General features: G+C 42.6%; 1 protein-coding gene across 9 annotated transcripts in view; it reads right to left on the bottom strand.

Annotated features, from left to right (window-relative positions):
• Positions 1 to 17,755, bottom strand: part of LOC124113965 (high affinity cGMP-specific 3',5'-cyclic phosphodiesterase 9A-like) — a 131,225-nt gene that overhangs the window by 77,134 nt on the left and 36,336 nt on the right. For all 9 annotated transcript variants that reach the window (XM_048398612.1, XM_048398611.1, XM_048398615.1 and 6 more), the window contains exon 2: positions 408 to 478. In XM_048398612.1, the coding sequence (XP_048254569.1) occupies positions 408 to 478 (71 nt within the window). The remainder of the gene's footprint in view (positions 1 to 407; positions 479 to 17,755) is intronic.

The following is a 17,755-nucleotide window of genomic DNA, read 5'->3' as shown; positions in this document are numbered from 1 at the left end:
ATTTCAACACAATGCCCCTCCACTATAGGGCACGTGTATGAGAGCACTAAACGTTGGCTTATTGGCTAGCCGTGCTACGCTTCACGTTTACCGTCCACGTAAAACAGGAGGTATGGGCGGCACAGTCGCCGACAGCACCGAAATTCGCTGCGTTCCTTGGGCACGCCAGAAACCTATTATAATGGGTTCGAATCCCAGTTCGCCCCAATCATGTTTCTAGGTTTGTCAGCACCATACCCGTGCTCGTGGGTTTCACCAAAGTGGTAAACGTCTGAGACCTGCATCACTTCGGGCTTTCCTCCCACATCAAGCTGACACGCCATGATATAACTGGAATAGTGATAAAAGGAACTAACTCACTCACTCATTCGCATAAATCTCAAGGCTCTAAAGGGGAGACAACTTACTTGGTTACTCCCGCTGTCTGTGCTATGAGTTCCTGGATGTCACGTGCACTGCAATGTCGGCTGAACACGATCTGAAACAAAGGCAAATGAAGACATTAGTTTCATGTATCACGTCATCCATCTGGGGATGTCGTCGAGGGCCCCGCAAGTCGCCACGCAGAGCTGACGAAGAGTAGCATACATTTACCTCTTTGGGGAACCCAACGCGCATGGGTATAGTGATGCCAAACCTAGAAACATAAGCAGGGCTAATCTTGGATAGGTTTCATCATCATCATCATCATCATCATCATCGATATCATCATCATCATCATCGATATCATCATCATCATCGTCGTCGATATCATCATCATCATCATCGTCGTCATCATCATCATCATCGTCGTCGTCGTCGTCATCATCATCATCATCATCATCATCATCTTCCTCGATATCATCATCATCATCATCGATATCATCATCATCACCATCATCGTCGTCGATATCATCATCATCATCATAATCGATATCATCATCATCGTCGTCGTCGTCGTCGTCATCATCATCACCATCATCATCGTCGTCGTCGCCATCATCATCATCATCATCATCATCATCATCATCCGGGTGTTGGGTAGCCTAGTGGTTAAACCATTCGCTCGTCACGCCGAAGACCCGGGTTCGATTCCCCACATGGGTACAATATGTGAAGCCCATTTCTGGTGTCCCCCGACGAGATATTGCTGTAATATTGCTAAAAGCGGCGTAAAACCATACTCACTCACCACAAAGTACCCTGAACTGAACACACATATGCCCAATGTGACCATTTCTTATATCAAACTAGGAAACACAATGTAACTTATTGTAGATATCTGTTTTGTTGTTCAGGAATCCAACAAATCGTGTCGAAATGGTACATAGATTTTTCCGTCTCTGATCTGTCCACAAGGTAATGCCGTATACGTGTACATGCATTTGAAAAGCGCATAACTCCACACGCTGGTATGTACGGAAGCCTTTTAGGGCCATTTGTTTTTTTATTTTCTTTCGATACTATCTTGAAATTTCAAGATACTAAGTTGAAATTTCAAGATACTATCTTGAATTTTCAAGAAACTAAGTTGAAATTTCAAGATAGTATCTTGTATTCCAAGATAGTATCTTGAAATTTCAACTTAGTATCTTGAAATTTCAACTTAGTATTTTGAAATTTCAACTTCTGTATCTTGAAATTTCAACTTCTTGAAATAGAAGTATAGTATCTTGAAATTTCAACTTAGTATCTTAAAATTTCAGCTTAGTATTTTGAAATTTCAACTTAGTATCTTGAAATTTCAAGATAATATCCTGAAATTTCAACTTAGTGTCTTGAAATTTCAAGATACTATCGAAAAATAATAATAAAAAAAATGGCCCTAAAAGGCTTCCGTAGGTATGCCCGAAACGCTGTATTTTTATTACCACCGTCAATGGATCAGTGTGGACTCGATTTCCATTCGCAGCTCCCTGAAGAGTATACAGTGCCATTGAGCAAACCGAGGAGTTATTTAGTCAGTATTTATGCCAGCGTACTGCATGCCATTCCAAGCGCCACCGGAATGCTGTCGACACGGCGTGCAAGACAGATGTAAAGTGTTCCTGATAACGACAACGACCTCATCGTTTATGAAATATGTATGTTGTTCACTTTGAAAATGATCCCAGCCGCATGTTTATGAGCATTGATAGCTTGAAATAAGGGAGCATTAAACATTGAGCATGTCTCTTTGTACAGAGATCAAAGCATTGCCTGGTTGTGTCAGACACGGGAACGTAAAACACCGTCACATACCTGCTACAAGAGGGATTGCAAGAAAACCAGCATCGCAGGAGTGTCACATAGTTTCATCCAGTACCACAGATTAACCAGAGCATTGCATTAGAGATGGCCATCGAGAGTAAACACCAAGCGCTGCTTTCTATTTTCGTCCTCTGGGTAATCCTAAGCCGAGGCTTACATTTTGATGTTGTCTCTGGTTGATCTTAAATCGAGACCTGTATTTTGGTGCTATCTCTGGTTAATTCTTCAGCGAGGCTTACATATTGGTGCTATCTCTGGTTAATTCTTCAGCGAGGCTTACATTTTGGTGCTATCTCTGTTTAATTCTTCGGCGAGGCTTACATTTTGGTGCTATCTCTGGTTAATTCTTCAGCGAGGCCTACATATTGGTGCTGTCTCTGGCATCACTGGGTTTTCTACACATACGTCCTACGTTGTACTTATGACACTGATGGTGAGTGCAGAAGAGTGAGGGAGTGAGTTTGGTTAAACCGTATTCCAGTCTCATGACGGCATTCAACAGGACGAAAGCCCGAGGTGATGCAGGTCTCAGACGTTTACCACTTTGGTGAAACCCACGACCTTGGGTGTGGCGCCGACAAACCCAGAAACACTGTAGGGGCGAACCGGAATTAGAACCAGCGATCATAGGTTTCTGACGTGCCCAAGGGACGCAACTCAGACGACTGGGCGACAGAAGAGGAATTCCACCATGACGTATTTTAGTCACGTGTTGTCTAATGTCTTTAAGCCTTTGGATATCGGTAGAGCAGTTGATCGCCTCCGTGGTCTAGTGGTAGAGCGTCGGCCCGGAGAGCGGAAGGTCCGGGGTTCGATCCCCGGCTGCGGCATACCAAAAGACGTTAAAAGATGGTACTTGTTGTTACCCTGTCTCGCGGTCGGCTCGGAGTCATTCATTGGGTATTCATGTTAAACTGCGGCATGGTATCTCAGTGAGCTAGCACTATAAATCGGCATCAGTCCGGACTAGTACAAGCAGCCATGCACACACACCTGCATTCACGTCGCTATATAAGTGCAATAATTTTGGACGCGACGTTAAACCCAATTTACTTTGAACACAAACTTCATTTTGAATTTGTTCACAAATGACAAAGTCGACATTGGATGTGAAGTACGTACTTATTCAGACACCCAAGCAATCCTTACCAGCACTGTGGGTTCACGGCTTCATTCAACTACGTATAAAATTCGATCTTCCCAAGATATTCGAGATGAACTCCATAACAATGTTAGGTTTTGGCCCCGGAGGAATCCCTATCGACACGTTTGGGTCTCCGCTTGATTCAACTACGTATAAAATTCGATCTTCCCAAGATATTCGAGATGAACTCCATAACAATGTTAGGTTTTGGCCCCGGAGGAATCCCTATCGACACATTTGGGTCTCCGCTTAATTCAACTACGTATAAAATTCGATCTTCCCAAGATATTCGAGATGAACTCCATAACAATGTTAGGTTTTGGCCCAGGAGGAATCCCTATCGACACGTTTGGGTCTCCGCTTGATTCAACTTCGGTTAGCTCGACAAGAAATTCAACTCATAAAGGCTTCAGAGTACTTTCGCATGCGTGCCATTGACATGTTTCATCAGAAATGGCATTCAGATATTTATGAAAGTTCAAGATATGATACTTATCGCCAATTCAAGTCATTGCTTGAACCAGAATCCTATTTATCAAATTTACGGTACAGGAATTCTCGTAACACCCTTATTCGTTTTAGACTTGGCCTGAATGATCTAAAAATTAACACAGGGAGATTTTCATCTATTGAGAAATCGATACGATTATGCCCATTTTGTGACATTGTTGTCGAAGATGAATACCATTTCATGTTTATTTGCCCTATATACGAAAATCTAAGAGACAAGTACTTACCGCAGTGGTCTCTATCTCATTTTAATGCTAAAAGATTGTCTTCATTACTGTCTTGCAAGGATATAACACAACATCAACTGGCTTTGTACATACATAATGCTTTTTTGTTACGAAGTGAATTGTTACCTTGACTTTTTTTTATAAAATATGTTATGTAACTCCGTTGTATATGGGCCTGTGGCCTTTCATACAATAAAGAATTGAATTGAATTGAATTCAGTGTCTTAGAAGCTAGAGTTCATTTCACTGAAACTTGCAAGGACGACATTTTTGACAAAATTGATATTGGTTCATAGTCGACACAGAGTTGTGTTTTCACAACCGGGAACGAGAAGTTCGATTTTGATGTTTTAATCATTTACGCAACTATGTTAAATAAAGTTTCAGAAGTAATAAAAACGTAAAACAAGATCAAAACATCTCACGTCGACATGAAAACATGCCAAGTTGACACAGCTGATTATATCGAACTCAAGTTCAAAGGAAATTATTTACAATGTGTTTCTTTCACTCAAACTGACTTAATTGGCAATGATGGGTTTACAAAAGGCTTCGGTTCTTCCTTGGCGTCTTGAGGGAGATAACATGATGACGAGGATAGCGGTATTGATGTATTCTGTCTCATGACCCTCACATCACACCAAATATGTTTCCATCAGAAAACGGTCACGTATTGTGACATCATATTAAAAATATGCAATCCGGAAAATGAGTAGAGACAAGGTTAGGTTACGTATTGCCTCTAATGGACTTGGGGGCGGTCGGGTAGCCTAGTGGTTAAAGCGTTCGCTCGTCACGCCGAAGACCCGGGTTCGATTCCCGACATGGGTACAATGTGTGAAGCCCATTTCTGATGTCCCCCGCCGTGATATTGCTGGAATATTGCTAAACGCGGCGTAAAATCAAACTCACTCACTCACTCACTCTAATGGACTTGTAACGTGTATACCGAAGAGGGCGTTTTAAGTTGTGATAACTGGTGCCCAATCCTATTCATGTGAATAAATTTGTTTGAATTAATTCTGACGGTTTGGGACGTAGCAAACAAACATATATGTTTTATGTAAATTGTGTGAGTGGTGGGTTCTGCCGATAGAGCGGTATATGCTTACACTTTTCATCTGCTGCCATCACTGTGAATGGGTGAGTTTTGGTTTCACTGCCGCTTTCAGCAATATTCCAGCAATATCACGGCGGGGGACACCAGAAATGGGCTTCACACATTGTACCCACGTCGGGATTCGAACCCTGGTGTTCGGCGTGCCAAGCGAAAGCTTTAACCACTAGGCTACCCGACCGCCCCGGTGCCATCATTGATTTTTAGTGATCCATTCATGTAAATTTCAATATTTTTTTGCCTTTTTAGCTTAATGGAATCAGTTTCGGCAGATAATGGAGACTGAATTTTCCCCTGGCGTCGACGTTTTAAATTCATAATATCAACCACTGGTTCACCTGGCCCCGACTCTATTATTTACAGTGAGTGAGTGAGTGAGTTGGGTTTAACGCCGCTTTTAACAGTATTCCAGTTATATCACGGCGTGTCAGCTTAATGTGGGAGGAAATCCCGAAGTGATGCAGGTCTCAGACGTTTACCACTTCGGTGAAACCCACGAGCACGGGTATGATGCTGACAAACCTAGAAACATAACCGGTGCGAACCGGGATTCGAACCCACAATCATAGGTTTCTGACGTGCCCAAGGGACGCAACTCTACACAGCGAATCGCGGCGCCTTAGACGACTGGGCCACCCGTGCCCCTATTATTTACAGGCCGCCACGATGAAGATGAAATATTGCTGATTGCGGCGTAAAATAACATTAACAGCAACAACGTGGAAGCAGGGCTGCCGAGGCAGCAGCGGTGGCGGAGTATCGGCTTCACGTTGAAAACTGAAAACCACGTTGAACCAACGCCGCGATCAACCAAAGCGATCCTCTTCATGTTAAAATATCGATGAATGCAAATCGCATTGAAACGACGAAAGTGGAAGCTAAAATATTTACCAGGATATCTTTTTTGGGGGATAATAGTTTGCTAAGTCCAAACTGGGTCACGTGAGAGACTCAGATGTGCCACTTAGAATGTGTGGATGGAAGTGCTGGCGTCTCGCGACTAACACCCTCCAATGCCCTTGGGCTCTTAAGTGAAAGGCATTGACAGACCAAGTCAACGCATGGTTCGCGATAAGGCTTCTGTGACAGGAAAGGAATGTCTGGCCACACGTGCAAGGAATTCAGTGACTCATAAAGTGTTTTAGATCTATTGGTGCTGTCATGCGATGAGTAACTATGACTGCAACATCGACCACGACCACGCCTCCTAGAAAAAAGCGGCAGTGACGTCATGTCAATGCGATTGTGTCGTTTCACTTTGTAACGTATTACAAACGTCTTGTCCAGTGAGGACCGCCTCCGTGGTCTAGTGGTAGAGCGTCCGCCCGGAGAGCGGAAGGTCCGGGGTTCGATCTCGGCCGCGTCATATCAAAAGACGTTAGAGGATGGTACTTGTTGTTACCCTGTCTGGCGTTCGGCATTAAGGGGCTAAAACAAGGACTGGTCGGCTCGGAGTCAGTATACTGTGTCTGAGTGGGGTATTCATGTTAAACTGCAGCATGGTATCTCATTGAGCTAGCACTATAAATCGGCATCAGTCCGGACTAGTACAATCAGCCACACAAACACACACACGTACATGCACGTCGCTATGTAAGTGCAATAATCTTGGACGCGACGTTAAGCCCCATTTCACCTCACCTCCTTGTCCAGTGAATGAGTGCCATTTGTGTCGCTAATCTTACTGCCTATCTGTTAAAATATAATATTTCTTAACCTTTTGTCCTTTTATGGGATTCGCACCTGGAAACCCCGTGGCACTGAGTCTGTAGAAAGCGAGATGTTTCAAACTAAATTTATGTTAAATGACGACAAGCCAATACAATCCAACTGCTGTTTAGTCCTTTGAAAATATAGAAAATGACCAATTCTCTGTTGAAAGAAATAGTTGTCAGCTTGTGACGAAAACTGTCTGTGACTGGAAAACGAAATTACGAGTGACCGTAACGGCCAATTGGACTGAAACAGAGAGCATTCGTCAAAGAACCCTACCCTGCTTTCGGATTTCATAAGGGATACACCGGTGAAGATCTTGATTACAATAGGTCTTCAGCAAACCATGATTGTCGTAAGAGGCGACTAACGGGCTCGCCAGAAGTCAGGCTCGCTGACTTGGTCGATGCAAGTTGTCGTATCCCAAATGCGGGGATCGATGCTAATGATGTTTATCAATGGATTGTCTGGCCCAGACTCGATGATTTAAAGACAGCCGTCAGTGTAGCTGGAATATTGCCGTGGGCGGTTTTAAACAACATGTACTAATTGAAAAAGTAACCATGCTCCATTTAAAAGTTCACTAGAAATACATTTATTCTGAAATTAAACAATGCATCTATCAATGCATATTCATGTAGACATTTTCTCAAATTAAGGGCGGTGATTCACAATTTGCACGTGCATGTTAATGCATGTCGCACGATGTGGATGTTTTCGTGCTTGGATCATGATACTCACACACGTGTTTTTGTTTTGATGTGCACAGCACAGATTGTTTATAAACAGGTGCTCATAAAAAGCACTTTTGTTTATCCGTCAATAACGCCTACGCGATGCCACGGCTTGCTGAAAAACAACATCAACGCGTGCTATGTCACTGAATTTGTTCTGATTAAACATTAATCAGACTAAATATTATGAATTTTTTAATAACATTTACACCACTTTATATGAAGCACAAATATTTGTTCCGTTAGTTTAAAGATTAGGGAGGACGGAGCCCAGTTTGATTAATTCAGTTGCTGATAACATTTACGCATTCTCTTTAAAAAATCCCTATTATAAAATGCAAAAAAATGCGGACCTAGCTTAATCAGTCTACAAGACACGTGAACCTGGTTTTTTTTGTTTTAAAAAAAAAAAAAAATATATGGATGAGACATCACATTTCATAGATACATCCCACATTCACAGTCTGAACAGTGACAGCATCATTAGGACGGGGTTATTACCAGATAGCGTATTTCACTGTAAGTCTTCCCGTCGTCCCCCAGCTTCCCTCCAGCATCATCAACCGTCTTTACCGCTAGGGCACAGTAAATGTAATGATGCCACAGATATAGATCATCCACACTCGACCTCAGTTCTCCTATACGTTAAAGGGGCACTCTGCTCGGGTTAATTGGAATGAGTGAGTGAGTTTGGTTTAACGTCGCTTTTCACAGTAATTCGGTTATTTTAATGATGTGGGAAGAATGCGTGAATTAAAAGTGATGCGGGTCCTCGACGTTCACGGTGCTCACAAACCAAGAAACAATCTTGGCGAAGCTGGGATTCGAACCCAAGACCAATGGTTTCTGGCACGCCTGAGGGGTGCAACTCTGAGTGAGTGAGTGAGTGAGTGAGTGAGTGAGTTTGGTTTAACACCACTTTTAACAGTGTTCCAGTTATATCACGGCGTGTCAGCTTAATGTGGGAGGAAAGCCCGAAGTGATGCAGGTCTCAGACGTTTACCACTTCGGTGAAACCCAAGAGCACGGGTATGGTGCTGACATACCTAGAAACATAATCGGGGCGAGCCTGGATTCACACCCCCAATCATAGGTTTCTGGCGTGACCAAGGGACGCAGCTCTGCACAGCGAATTGCGTGTGCAACTCTGCAAATGTTAGTTACATATCATAGCGTGTCAGAGGTGTTTTGTTTTTTTACCTGACACTTGATATCAATGTGTATTAATCACGCATTAATTATGCTTTAAGTGAAGGTGAGGTTCCTTCGTAGCAGTCCGACTAATTTTTAAAGTGCCAACCGACTGACATACCGTACCGGAGTTTAACATGGATACCCCACTTAGACACAGTGAACTGACTCCTAGCCGACCAGTCCTTGTTCTATCTCCGTATAGTGCCAACCAACTGACATACCATGCCCCAGCTAACATGGATACCCCACTCAGACACAGTCTACTGACTCCAAGCCGACCTGTCCTTGTTCTATCTCCGTATAGTGCAGGGCCACTGAGATACCATGCCGCAGCTAACATGGATACCCCACTCAGACACAGTCTACTGACTCCAAGCCGACCTGTCCTTGTTCTATCTCCGTATAGTGCAGGGCCACTGAGATACCATGCCGCAGTTTAACATGGATACCCCACTCAGACATAGTATACTGACTCCAAGCCGACCAGTCCTTGTTATATCTCCGTATAGCGCTAGGCCATTGACATACCATGCACAGGTTTAACACTAGGACACACAATACTGACTCCAAGCCGACCAGTCCTTGTTCTATCCCTGTATAGTGCAGGGTGCCGTTGTACAAAGCGATAGTATCGCTAAGGTGATCGCAACTTCATGCCTTAACATATACAGTAAACTACGGTTATAACGAACTCAAGGGGACCACTAATATTAGTTCGTTGTAACCGTAGTTCGTTATAAGCATATATACAGCATAACTACAGCAAATAGTCGGGACAAAAAAGTCAGTTCGTTATATCCGTCAGTTCGTTATAAGCGTGTTCGTTATAAACGTAGTTTACTGTACTGACGACAGTCGTATCGCTTGGGTCCACTGAAGATACCATGCAGCAGTTTGATCCTCATCTGAAACAATAGCAGACAAGCGAACACGACAGCCGCCATCAAGATAATGCCCCACATCCGAGACTGCTAGTAGGAACGACAGCGTCCCCGTGTCTCCGTCGTCCACCACGCTGAACTTGGAGCACTGTCCGTCTGACAGGGAAGTGGGCTGTCAGGCTCAGCCATGTCAGAATGTTTCCTCTTAATTACACAATTCTAGATATGTTCGCGGCAAGAATACATAGCTCCCAATCCCTCTGTTGCCATCGGTTAGACGTCCTCGTTACTTCCTCGCCATTCAAACACGCTGGCAACACGTCGATAGATGTAACAGGGAGTGTCGGCATTCAATGAGCTTTGGACATCGAGAGTTATTGTTCGACCAAGTCGGAACGATACCAATTCAGTGTCTGGCTCAGTAATTGAATCCACAGAGCCCCGAACCTGAATAGGTGACAATCTACGGCGTGATGGCTGTAGGTTCATCCATTGAAATCCGTGTTTCATTACAATCTGGATTTTGAAGGGTATAAAACATAATTCGTTCATGTTGGAGATAAATGGAGAGGCGTTATGTATACAGCTACACACTCCACGGGCGCACTGACAGGTGAAAGCTGTCATTTCATTGGATCATGATATGGTAACGGAGGCACTCGGGGTAATAGAAAGAGCAAAGCCAGCATGTGGACATCATTCCTGAGGCTTCTTAACAATTCTATGTGGCCGCGTTACACAGCGCAGTCAGTGAAGCATGTGGACGTCAACATCACTGACATTTCCTTGTCCCTGTTTAAAGGAACATTGTGATAGAGTGAACACTCAGACATGTCACATGTGTGAGAGAGTAAGTGAGACAAGTGAGATAGTGTGAGAGTGAGTGAGACAAGTGAGATAGTGTGAGGGTGAGTGAGACAAGTGAGATAGTGAGATAGTGTGAGAGTGAGTGAGACAAGTGAGATAGTGAGAGAGTGAGTGAGACAAGTGAGATAGTGAGAGAGTGAGTGAGACAAGTGAGATAGTGAGTGAGACAAGTGAGAGAGTGAGTGAGTGGGTGAGACAAGTGAGATAGTGAGTGAGACAAGTGAGATAGTGAGAGAGTGAGTGAGACAAGTGAGATAGTGAGAGAGTGAGTGAGACAAGTGAGATAGTGAGAGAGTGAGTGAGACAAGTGAGAGAGTGAGTGAGTGGGTGAGACAAGTGAGATAGTGAGTGAGACAAGTGAGATAGTGAGAGAGTGAGTGAGACAAGTGAGATAGTGAGAGAGTGAGTGAGACAAGTGAGATAGTGAGAGAGTGAGTGAGACAAGTGAGAGAGTGAGTGAGTGGGTGAGACAAGTGAGATAGTGAGAGAGTGAGTGAGACAAGTGAGATAGTGAGATAGTGAGTGAGAAAGTGAGAGAGTGAGACAAGTGAGACAGTGAGAGAGTGAGACGAGTGAGATAGTGTGAGAGTGGGTGAGTGGGTGAGACAAGTGAGATTGTGAGAGAGTGAGTGAGACAAGTGAGATAGTGAGTGAGAAAGTGAGAGAGTGAGACAAGTGAGATAGTGAGAGAGACAAGTGAGACAGTGAGTGAGACAAGTAAGAGAGTGAGTGAGACAAGTGAGATAGTGAGAGAGTGAGTGAGACAAGTGAGATAGTGAGTGAGAAAGTGTGAGAGTGAGACAAGTAAGATAGTGAGAGAGACAAGTGAGATAGTGAAAGAGTGAGTGAGACAAGTGAGATAGTGAGAGAGTGATTGAGACAAGTGAGATAGTGAGTGAGACGAATGAGATAGTGAGAGAGTGAGAGAGTGATTGAGACAAGTTAGATAGTGAGAGAGTGAGTGAAACGATTGAGATAGTGAGAGAGTGAGACAAGTGAGATAGTGAGAGAGTGAGTGAAACGATTGAGATAGTGAGAGAGTGAGACAAGTGAGATAGTGAGAGAGTGAGACAAGTGAGATAGTGAGAGAGTGAGTGAGACAAGTGAGATAGTGAGAGAGTGAGTGAAACGATTGAGATAGTGAGAGAGTGAGACAAGTGAGATAGTGAGAGAGTGAGACAAGTGAGATAGTGAGAGAGTGAGTGAGACAAGTGAGATAGTGAGAGAGTGAGTGAGACAAGTGAGATAGTGAGAGAGTGAGTGAAACGATTGAGATAGTGAGAGAGTGAGACAAGTGAGATAGTGAGAGAGTGAGACAAGTGAGATAGTGAGAGAGTGAGTGAGACAAGTGAGATAGTGAGAGAGTGAGTGAAACGATTGAGATAGTGAGAGAGTGAGACAAGTGAGATAGTGAGAGAGTGAGACAAGTGAGATAGTGAGAGAGTGAGTGAGACAAGTGAGATAGTGAGAGAGTGAGTGAGACAAGTGAGATAGTGAGAGAGTGAGTGAAACGATTGAGATAGTGAGAGAGTGAGACAAGTGAGATAGTGAGAGAGTGAGACAAGTGAGATAGTGAGAGAGTGAGTGAGACAAGTGAGATAGTGAGAGAGTGAGTGAGACAAGTGAGAGAGTGGGTGAGTGGGTGAGACAAGTGAGATAGTGAGAGAGTGAGTGAGACAAGTGAGATAGTGAGATAGTGAGTGAGAAAGTGAGAGAGTGAGACAAGTGAGACAGTGAGAGAGTGAGACAAGTGAGATAGTGAGAGAGTGGGTGAGTGGGTGAGACAAGTGAGATTGTGAGAGAGTGAGTGAGACGAGTGAGATAGTGAGTGAGACGAGTGAGAGAGGGAGACAAGTGAGATAGTGAGTGAGACGAGTGAGAGAGGGAGACAAGTGAGAAAGTGAGAGAGTGAGTGAGACAAGTGAGATAGTGAGAGAGTGAGAAAGTGAGATAGTGAGAGAGTGAGACAAGTGAGATAGCGAGAGAGTGAGTGAGACAAGTGAGATAGTGAGAGAGACAAGTGAAAGAGAGAGTGAGTGAGACAAGTGAAAGAGTGAGAGAGTGAGACAAGTGAGAAAGTGAGAGAGTGAGACAAGTGAGATAGTGAGAGAGTGAGACAAGTGAGATAGTGAGAGAGTGAGAAAGTGAGAGAGTGAGACAAGTGAGAAAGTGAGAGAGTGAGACAAGTGAGATAGTGAGAGAGTGAGACAAGTGAAAGAGTGAGAGAGTGAGACAAGTGAGAAAGTGAGAGAGTGAGACAAGTGAGAAAGTGAGAGAGTGAGACAAGTGAGATAGTGAGAGAGTGAGACAAGTGAAAGAGTGAGAGAGTGAGACAAGTGAGATAGTGAGAGAGGGAGACAAGTGATATAGAGAGAGAGTGAGACAAGTGATATAGAGAGAGAGTGAGACAAGTGAGATAGTGAGAGAGTGAGACAAGTGAGATAGTGAGAGAGTGAGACAAGTGATATAGAGAGAGAGTGAGACAAGTGAGATAGTGAGAGAGTGAGACAAGTGAGATAGTGAGAGAGTGAGACAAGTGATATAGAGAGAGAGTGAGACAAGTGAGATAGTGAGAGAGTGAGAAAAGTGAGATAGTGAGAGAGGGAGACAAGTGAGATAGTGAGAGAGTGAGACAAGTGATATAGAGAGAGAGTGAGACAAGTGAGATAGTGAGAGAGTGAGACAAGTGAGATAGTGAGAGAGTGAGAAAAGTGAGATAGTGAGAGAGTAAGACAAGTGAGATAGTGAGTGAGACAAGTTAGAGAGTGAGAGAGGGAGACAAGTGAGATAGTGAGAGAGTGAGAGAGTGAGACAAGTGAGATAGTGAGATAGTGAGACGAGTGAGAGAGTGAGACAAGTGAGATAGTGAGACAAGTGAGATAGTGAGAGAGTGAGACAAGTGAGACAAGTGAGATAGTGAGAGAGTGAGACAAGTGAGATAGTGAGAGAGTGAGTGAGACAAGTGAGATAGTGAGATAGTGAGTGGTTATGATAATGAGTGAGTGAGTGAGTGGGTGAGTAAGTGTATGGTTTAGGGAAATAATGAGAGAATGGATGAGTGAGATAGTAAGTTTTTGAGATAATGAGAGCATGAATGAGAGTGAGTGAGTGAGTGAGTATGGTTTACGCCGCTTTTAGCAATATTCAAGCAATATCACGGCGGGGGACACCAGAAATGGCCTTCACACATTGTACCCATGTCGGGAATGGAACCCGGGTCTTGGGCGTGACGAGCAAACGCTTTAACCACTAGGCTACCCGACCGCCCCCATGAATGAGAGGGTGAGTGAGAGGGTGAGTGGTTGAGAGAGATAATGAGTAAGTGGAAGAGTGGGTAATTCAGTGTGTAGTTGACATATATACTTATATAATTATATACTTAATTCGTTTTAGCTATAATACATTGAAGATCCAAACATAAACTGCAATTCCAAGTATCAACTGGCACACAATATCATCCAAGGCCTGGCCTGGAACACAGTTACTAGCTGTAAAAGTGAGTATGGTTTTACGCCGCTTCAAGCACTATTCAAGCAATATCACGTCTGAGGAAACCAGAAATGGCCTTCACACATTGTACCCATGTCAGGAATCGAACCCGGGTCTTCGGCGTGACGAGCGAACGCTTTAACCACTAGGCTACCCGACTGCCCCAGCTATAAAAGAGAACATGGAATAAACTGCCGGAGAAAAGAAGTAATACATTTGAAAACAGGATTTGACCAAAACATTATAAAGTTTATCAAAACGTTACTAGGCTGAGAACGAAAACCAACTCAGCTATTACGGTCCAAAACACAACTATGATGCCCGTATCAAACACATCAGCATCGAATAACCATAGCATGACGTTACTAGCATCAGAGAACTGAAACAGAGAAACATACTGTAAGTTAAATATACCACTGACTGGAAACATAAGGCTTATGAATCAGATACAGCTATATAAGGCAACAAGAGCACCATCAAACAATCTATAGTCTACTATTTATTTACTGAGCACCTTCACACAATCTATATATTTACTGAGCACCATCAAACAATCTATATATTTACTGAGCACCATCAAACAATCTATCTAGTTACTGAGCACCATCAAACAATCTATTTATTTATTGAGCACCATCAAACGATCTTTTTACTGAGCACCATCAAACAACCTATTTACTTACTAAGCACCATCAAACAATCCATTTATTTACTGAGCACCATCAGTCAATATATTTATTTACTGAGCACCATCAGTCAATATATTTATTTGCTGAGCACCATCAAACAACCTATTTACTTACTAAGCACCATCAAACAACCCATTTATTTACTGAGCACCATCAGTCAATCTATTTATTAACTGAGCACCATCAGTCAATCTATTTATTTACTGAGCACCATCAGTCAATATATTTATTTACTGAGCACCATCAAACAATACATGTACTTACTAAGCACCATCAAACAATCCATTTATTTACTGAGCACCATCAGTCAATCTATTTATTTACTGAGCACCATCAGTCAATATATTTATTTACCTGAGCACCATCAAACAATCTATATATTTACTGAGCACCATCAAACAATCTGTTTACTTACTGAGCACCATCAAACAATCTATTTACTTACTGAGCACCATCAAACGATCTTTTTACTGAGCACCATCAAACAACCTATTTACTTACTAAGCACCATCAAACAATCCATTTATTTACTGAGCACCATCAGTCAATGTATTTATTTACTGAGCACCATCAGTCAATATATTTATTTACTGAGCACCATCAAACAATCTTTTTACTTACAGAGCACCATCAAACAATATATTTACTTACTGAGCACCTTCAGTCAATATATTTATTTACTGAGCACCATCAAACAATCTATTTACTTACTAAGCACCATCAAACAATCTATTTACTTACTGAGCACTATCAAACAATCTATTTACTTACTGAGCACCATCAAACAATCTATTTACTTAATGAGCACCATCAAACAATATATTTATTTACTGAGCACTATCAAACAATCTATATATTTACTGAGCACCATCAAACAATCTATATATTTACTGAGCACCATCAAACAATCTATATATTTACTGAGCACCATCAAACAATCTATTTACTTACTGAGCACCATCAAACAATCTATTTACTTACTGAGCACCATCAAACAATATATTCATTTACTGAGCACCATCAAACAACCTATTTACTTACTAAGCACTATCAAACAATCGATATATTTACTGAGCACCATCAGTCAATATATTTATTTGCTGAGCACCATCAAACAACCTATATATTTACTGAGCACCATCAAACAATCTATATATTTACTGAGCACCATAAAAACAATCTATATATTTACTGAGCACCATCAAACAACCTATTTACTTACTAAGCACCATCAAACAATCGATCTATTTACTGAGCACCATCAAACAATCTATTTACTTACTAAGCACCATCAAACAATCTATTTACTTACTGAGCACCATCAAACAATCTGTTTACTTACTGAGCACCATCAAACAATCTATTTACCTACTGAGCACCATCAAACAATCTATCTATTTACTGAGACGTTAATGAGACTGTTAACCTTCTCGCGCCTCACAGGCAGAGTGGGCTATATTCTTCCCAGGGAGCTGAGAAAGAACATCGACCAATTGGGGTAATTATAGTGTTAGCGCTTTGAGCATGCTTCAACGGATGGACTATAGCGCGTTACAAATATCCATTTCTTATTATATAGCATTATCCCTTGGCATACCAAAACACTGACAAATGTGTGTAATTATATGTTTTTAACGCTTCGTTGCCATGGTGGAAGTTGCGTGCACACCGCCATCAGTCACAGCCTATTCGTGACGATCTATATCTTAATGCACTACTTCCGCTGTTAAAAGGAAACACCTGTCCCTGACGTCATGGTACATCCGGTGTTGAGCAGACATGTCCTATTATCGCCCGTGTTGCCACGACACATCACAACAAACCGCGAATCACCATGGCGATACAGCTTATTGATAATATGATAACAATTATTGATGTCTGCTGTTTTATTAATTCATGACCACCAGAAAGAATAGAAATTGGTATGGCAGTCAAAATATTCTTGATCGTGTCGAGTAAGGTACGATGTTCATCCAGTACATGACAACTGAATAGCAACTGGAATAATTATTTATTTGTCTTAATGTGTTCTGCATAAAATTAGACATGAACGAATATGGAAAATTCTAGGGTGCGGTGAAATGGGTATGTAACGTCGCGTTCAAGATGAATGCACTTAAAAACCACTACAGTGATTTCAAAGTTACAAAGATAACTTCTTTTACTGCTCTCTCTCTCTCTCTCTCTCTCTCTCTCTCTCTCTCTCTCTCTCTCTCTCTCTCTCTCTCTCTCTCTCTCTCTCGGGCGGTCGGGTAGCCTAGTGGCCTTTCGCTCGTCACGCCAAAGACCCGGGTTCGATTCCCGACATGGGTAAAATGTGTGAAGCCCATTTCTGGTGTCCCCCGCCGTGATATTGCTGGAATATTGCTAAAAGCGGCGTAAAATCTCACTCCCTCACTCGGAGTACATGCTTACTCCTTAATCAGGTGAATGAATAATATGAGGCAGAGAACATATATAAGGTTGGTTGGTTGGTTGGTTGTTTAACGGCGCATTCAGCAATATTCCATCTATATGACGGCGGTCTGTAAATAATCGAGTCTGGTCCAGACATTCCAGTGACTAATATCACGAGCATCGATCCACGCAACACGGATACGATGACATGCATCAACCAAGTCAGCGAGCCTGACCACCCGATCCCGTTAGTCGCCTCCAACGACAAGCATAGTCGCCTTTTACGGCAAGCATGGGTTGCTGAAGACCTATTCCACCCCGGATCTTTACGGGTCGCATATATATGTACACGTAAGAACAATAAAAGTAATAAAATAACAAAGATGGAAGCTTAAGGGAAGCCAACGGATAATTTGGCGCTTATAGCCGATAAGCAATAGACAATGGAAGCCAACACTTTACAGTAATTAGCACTGATGGTATGGACAAATGGAAGCCAGGACTAGATTATCACTGATAGGTAAATGGTCGGTCTCTGCCCTACACAAGGAGACGTTTCTCATT

Source organism: Haliotis rufescens, unplaced genomic scaffold, assembly GCF_023055435.1.
Source record: "Haliotis rufescens isolate VD_foot unplaced genomic scaffold, xgHalRufe1.0.p SCAF_18, whole genome shotgun sequence".
Classification (NCBI taxonomy): domain Eukaryota; kingdom Metazoa; phylum Mollusca; class Gastropoda; order Lepetellida; family Haliotidae; genus Haliotis; species Haliotis rufescens.
The sequence above is the reverse complement of the archived record's forward strand: the minus strand, read 5'-3'. Positions and strand labels throughout refer to the sequence as shown.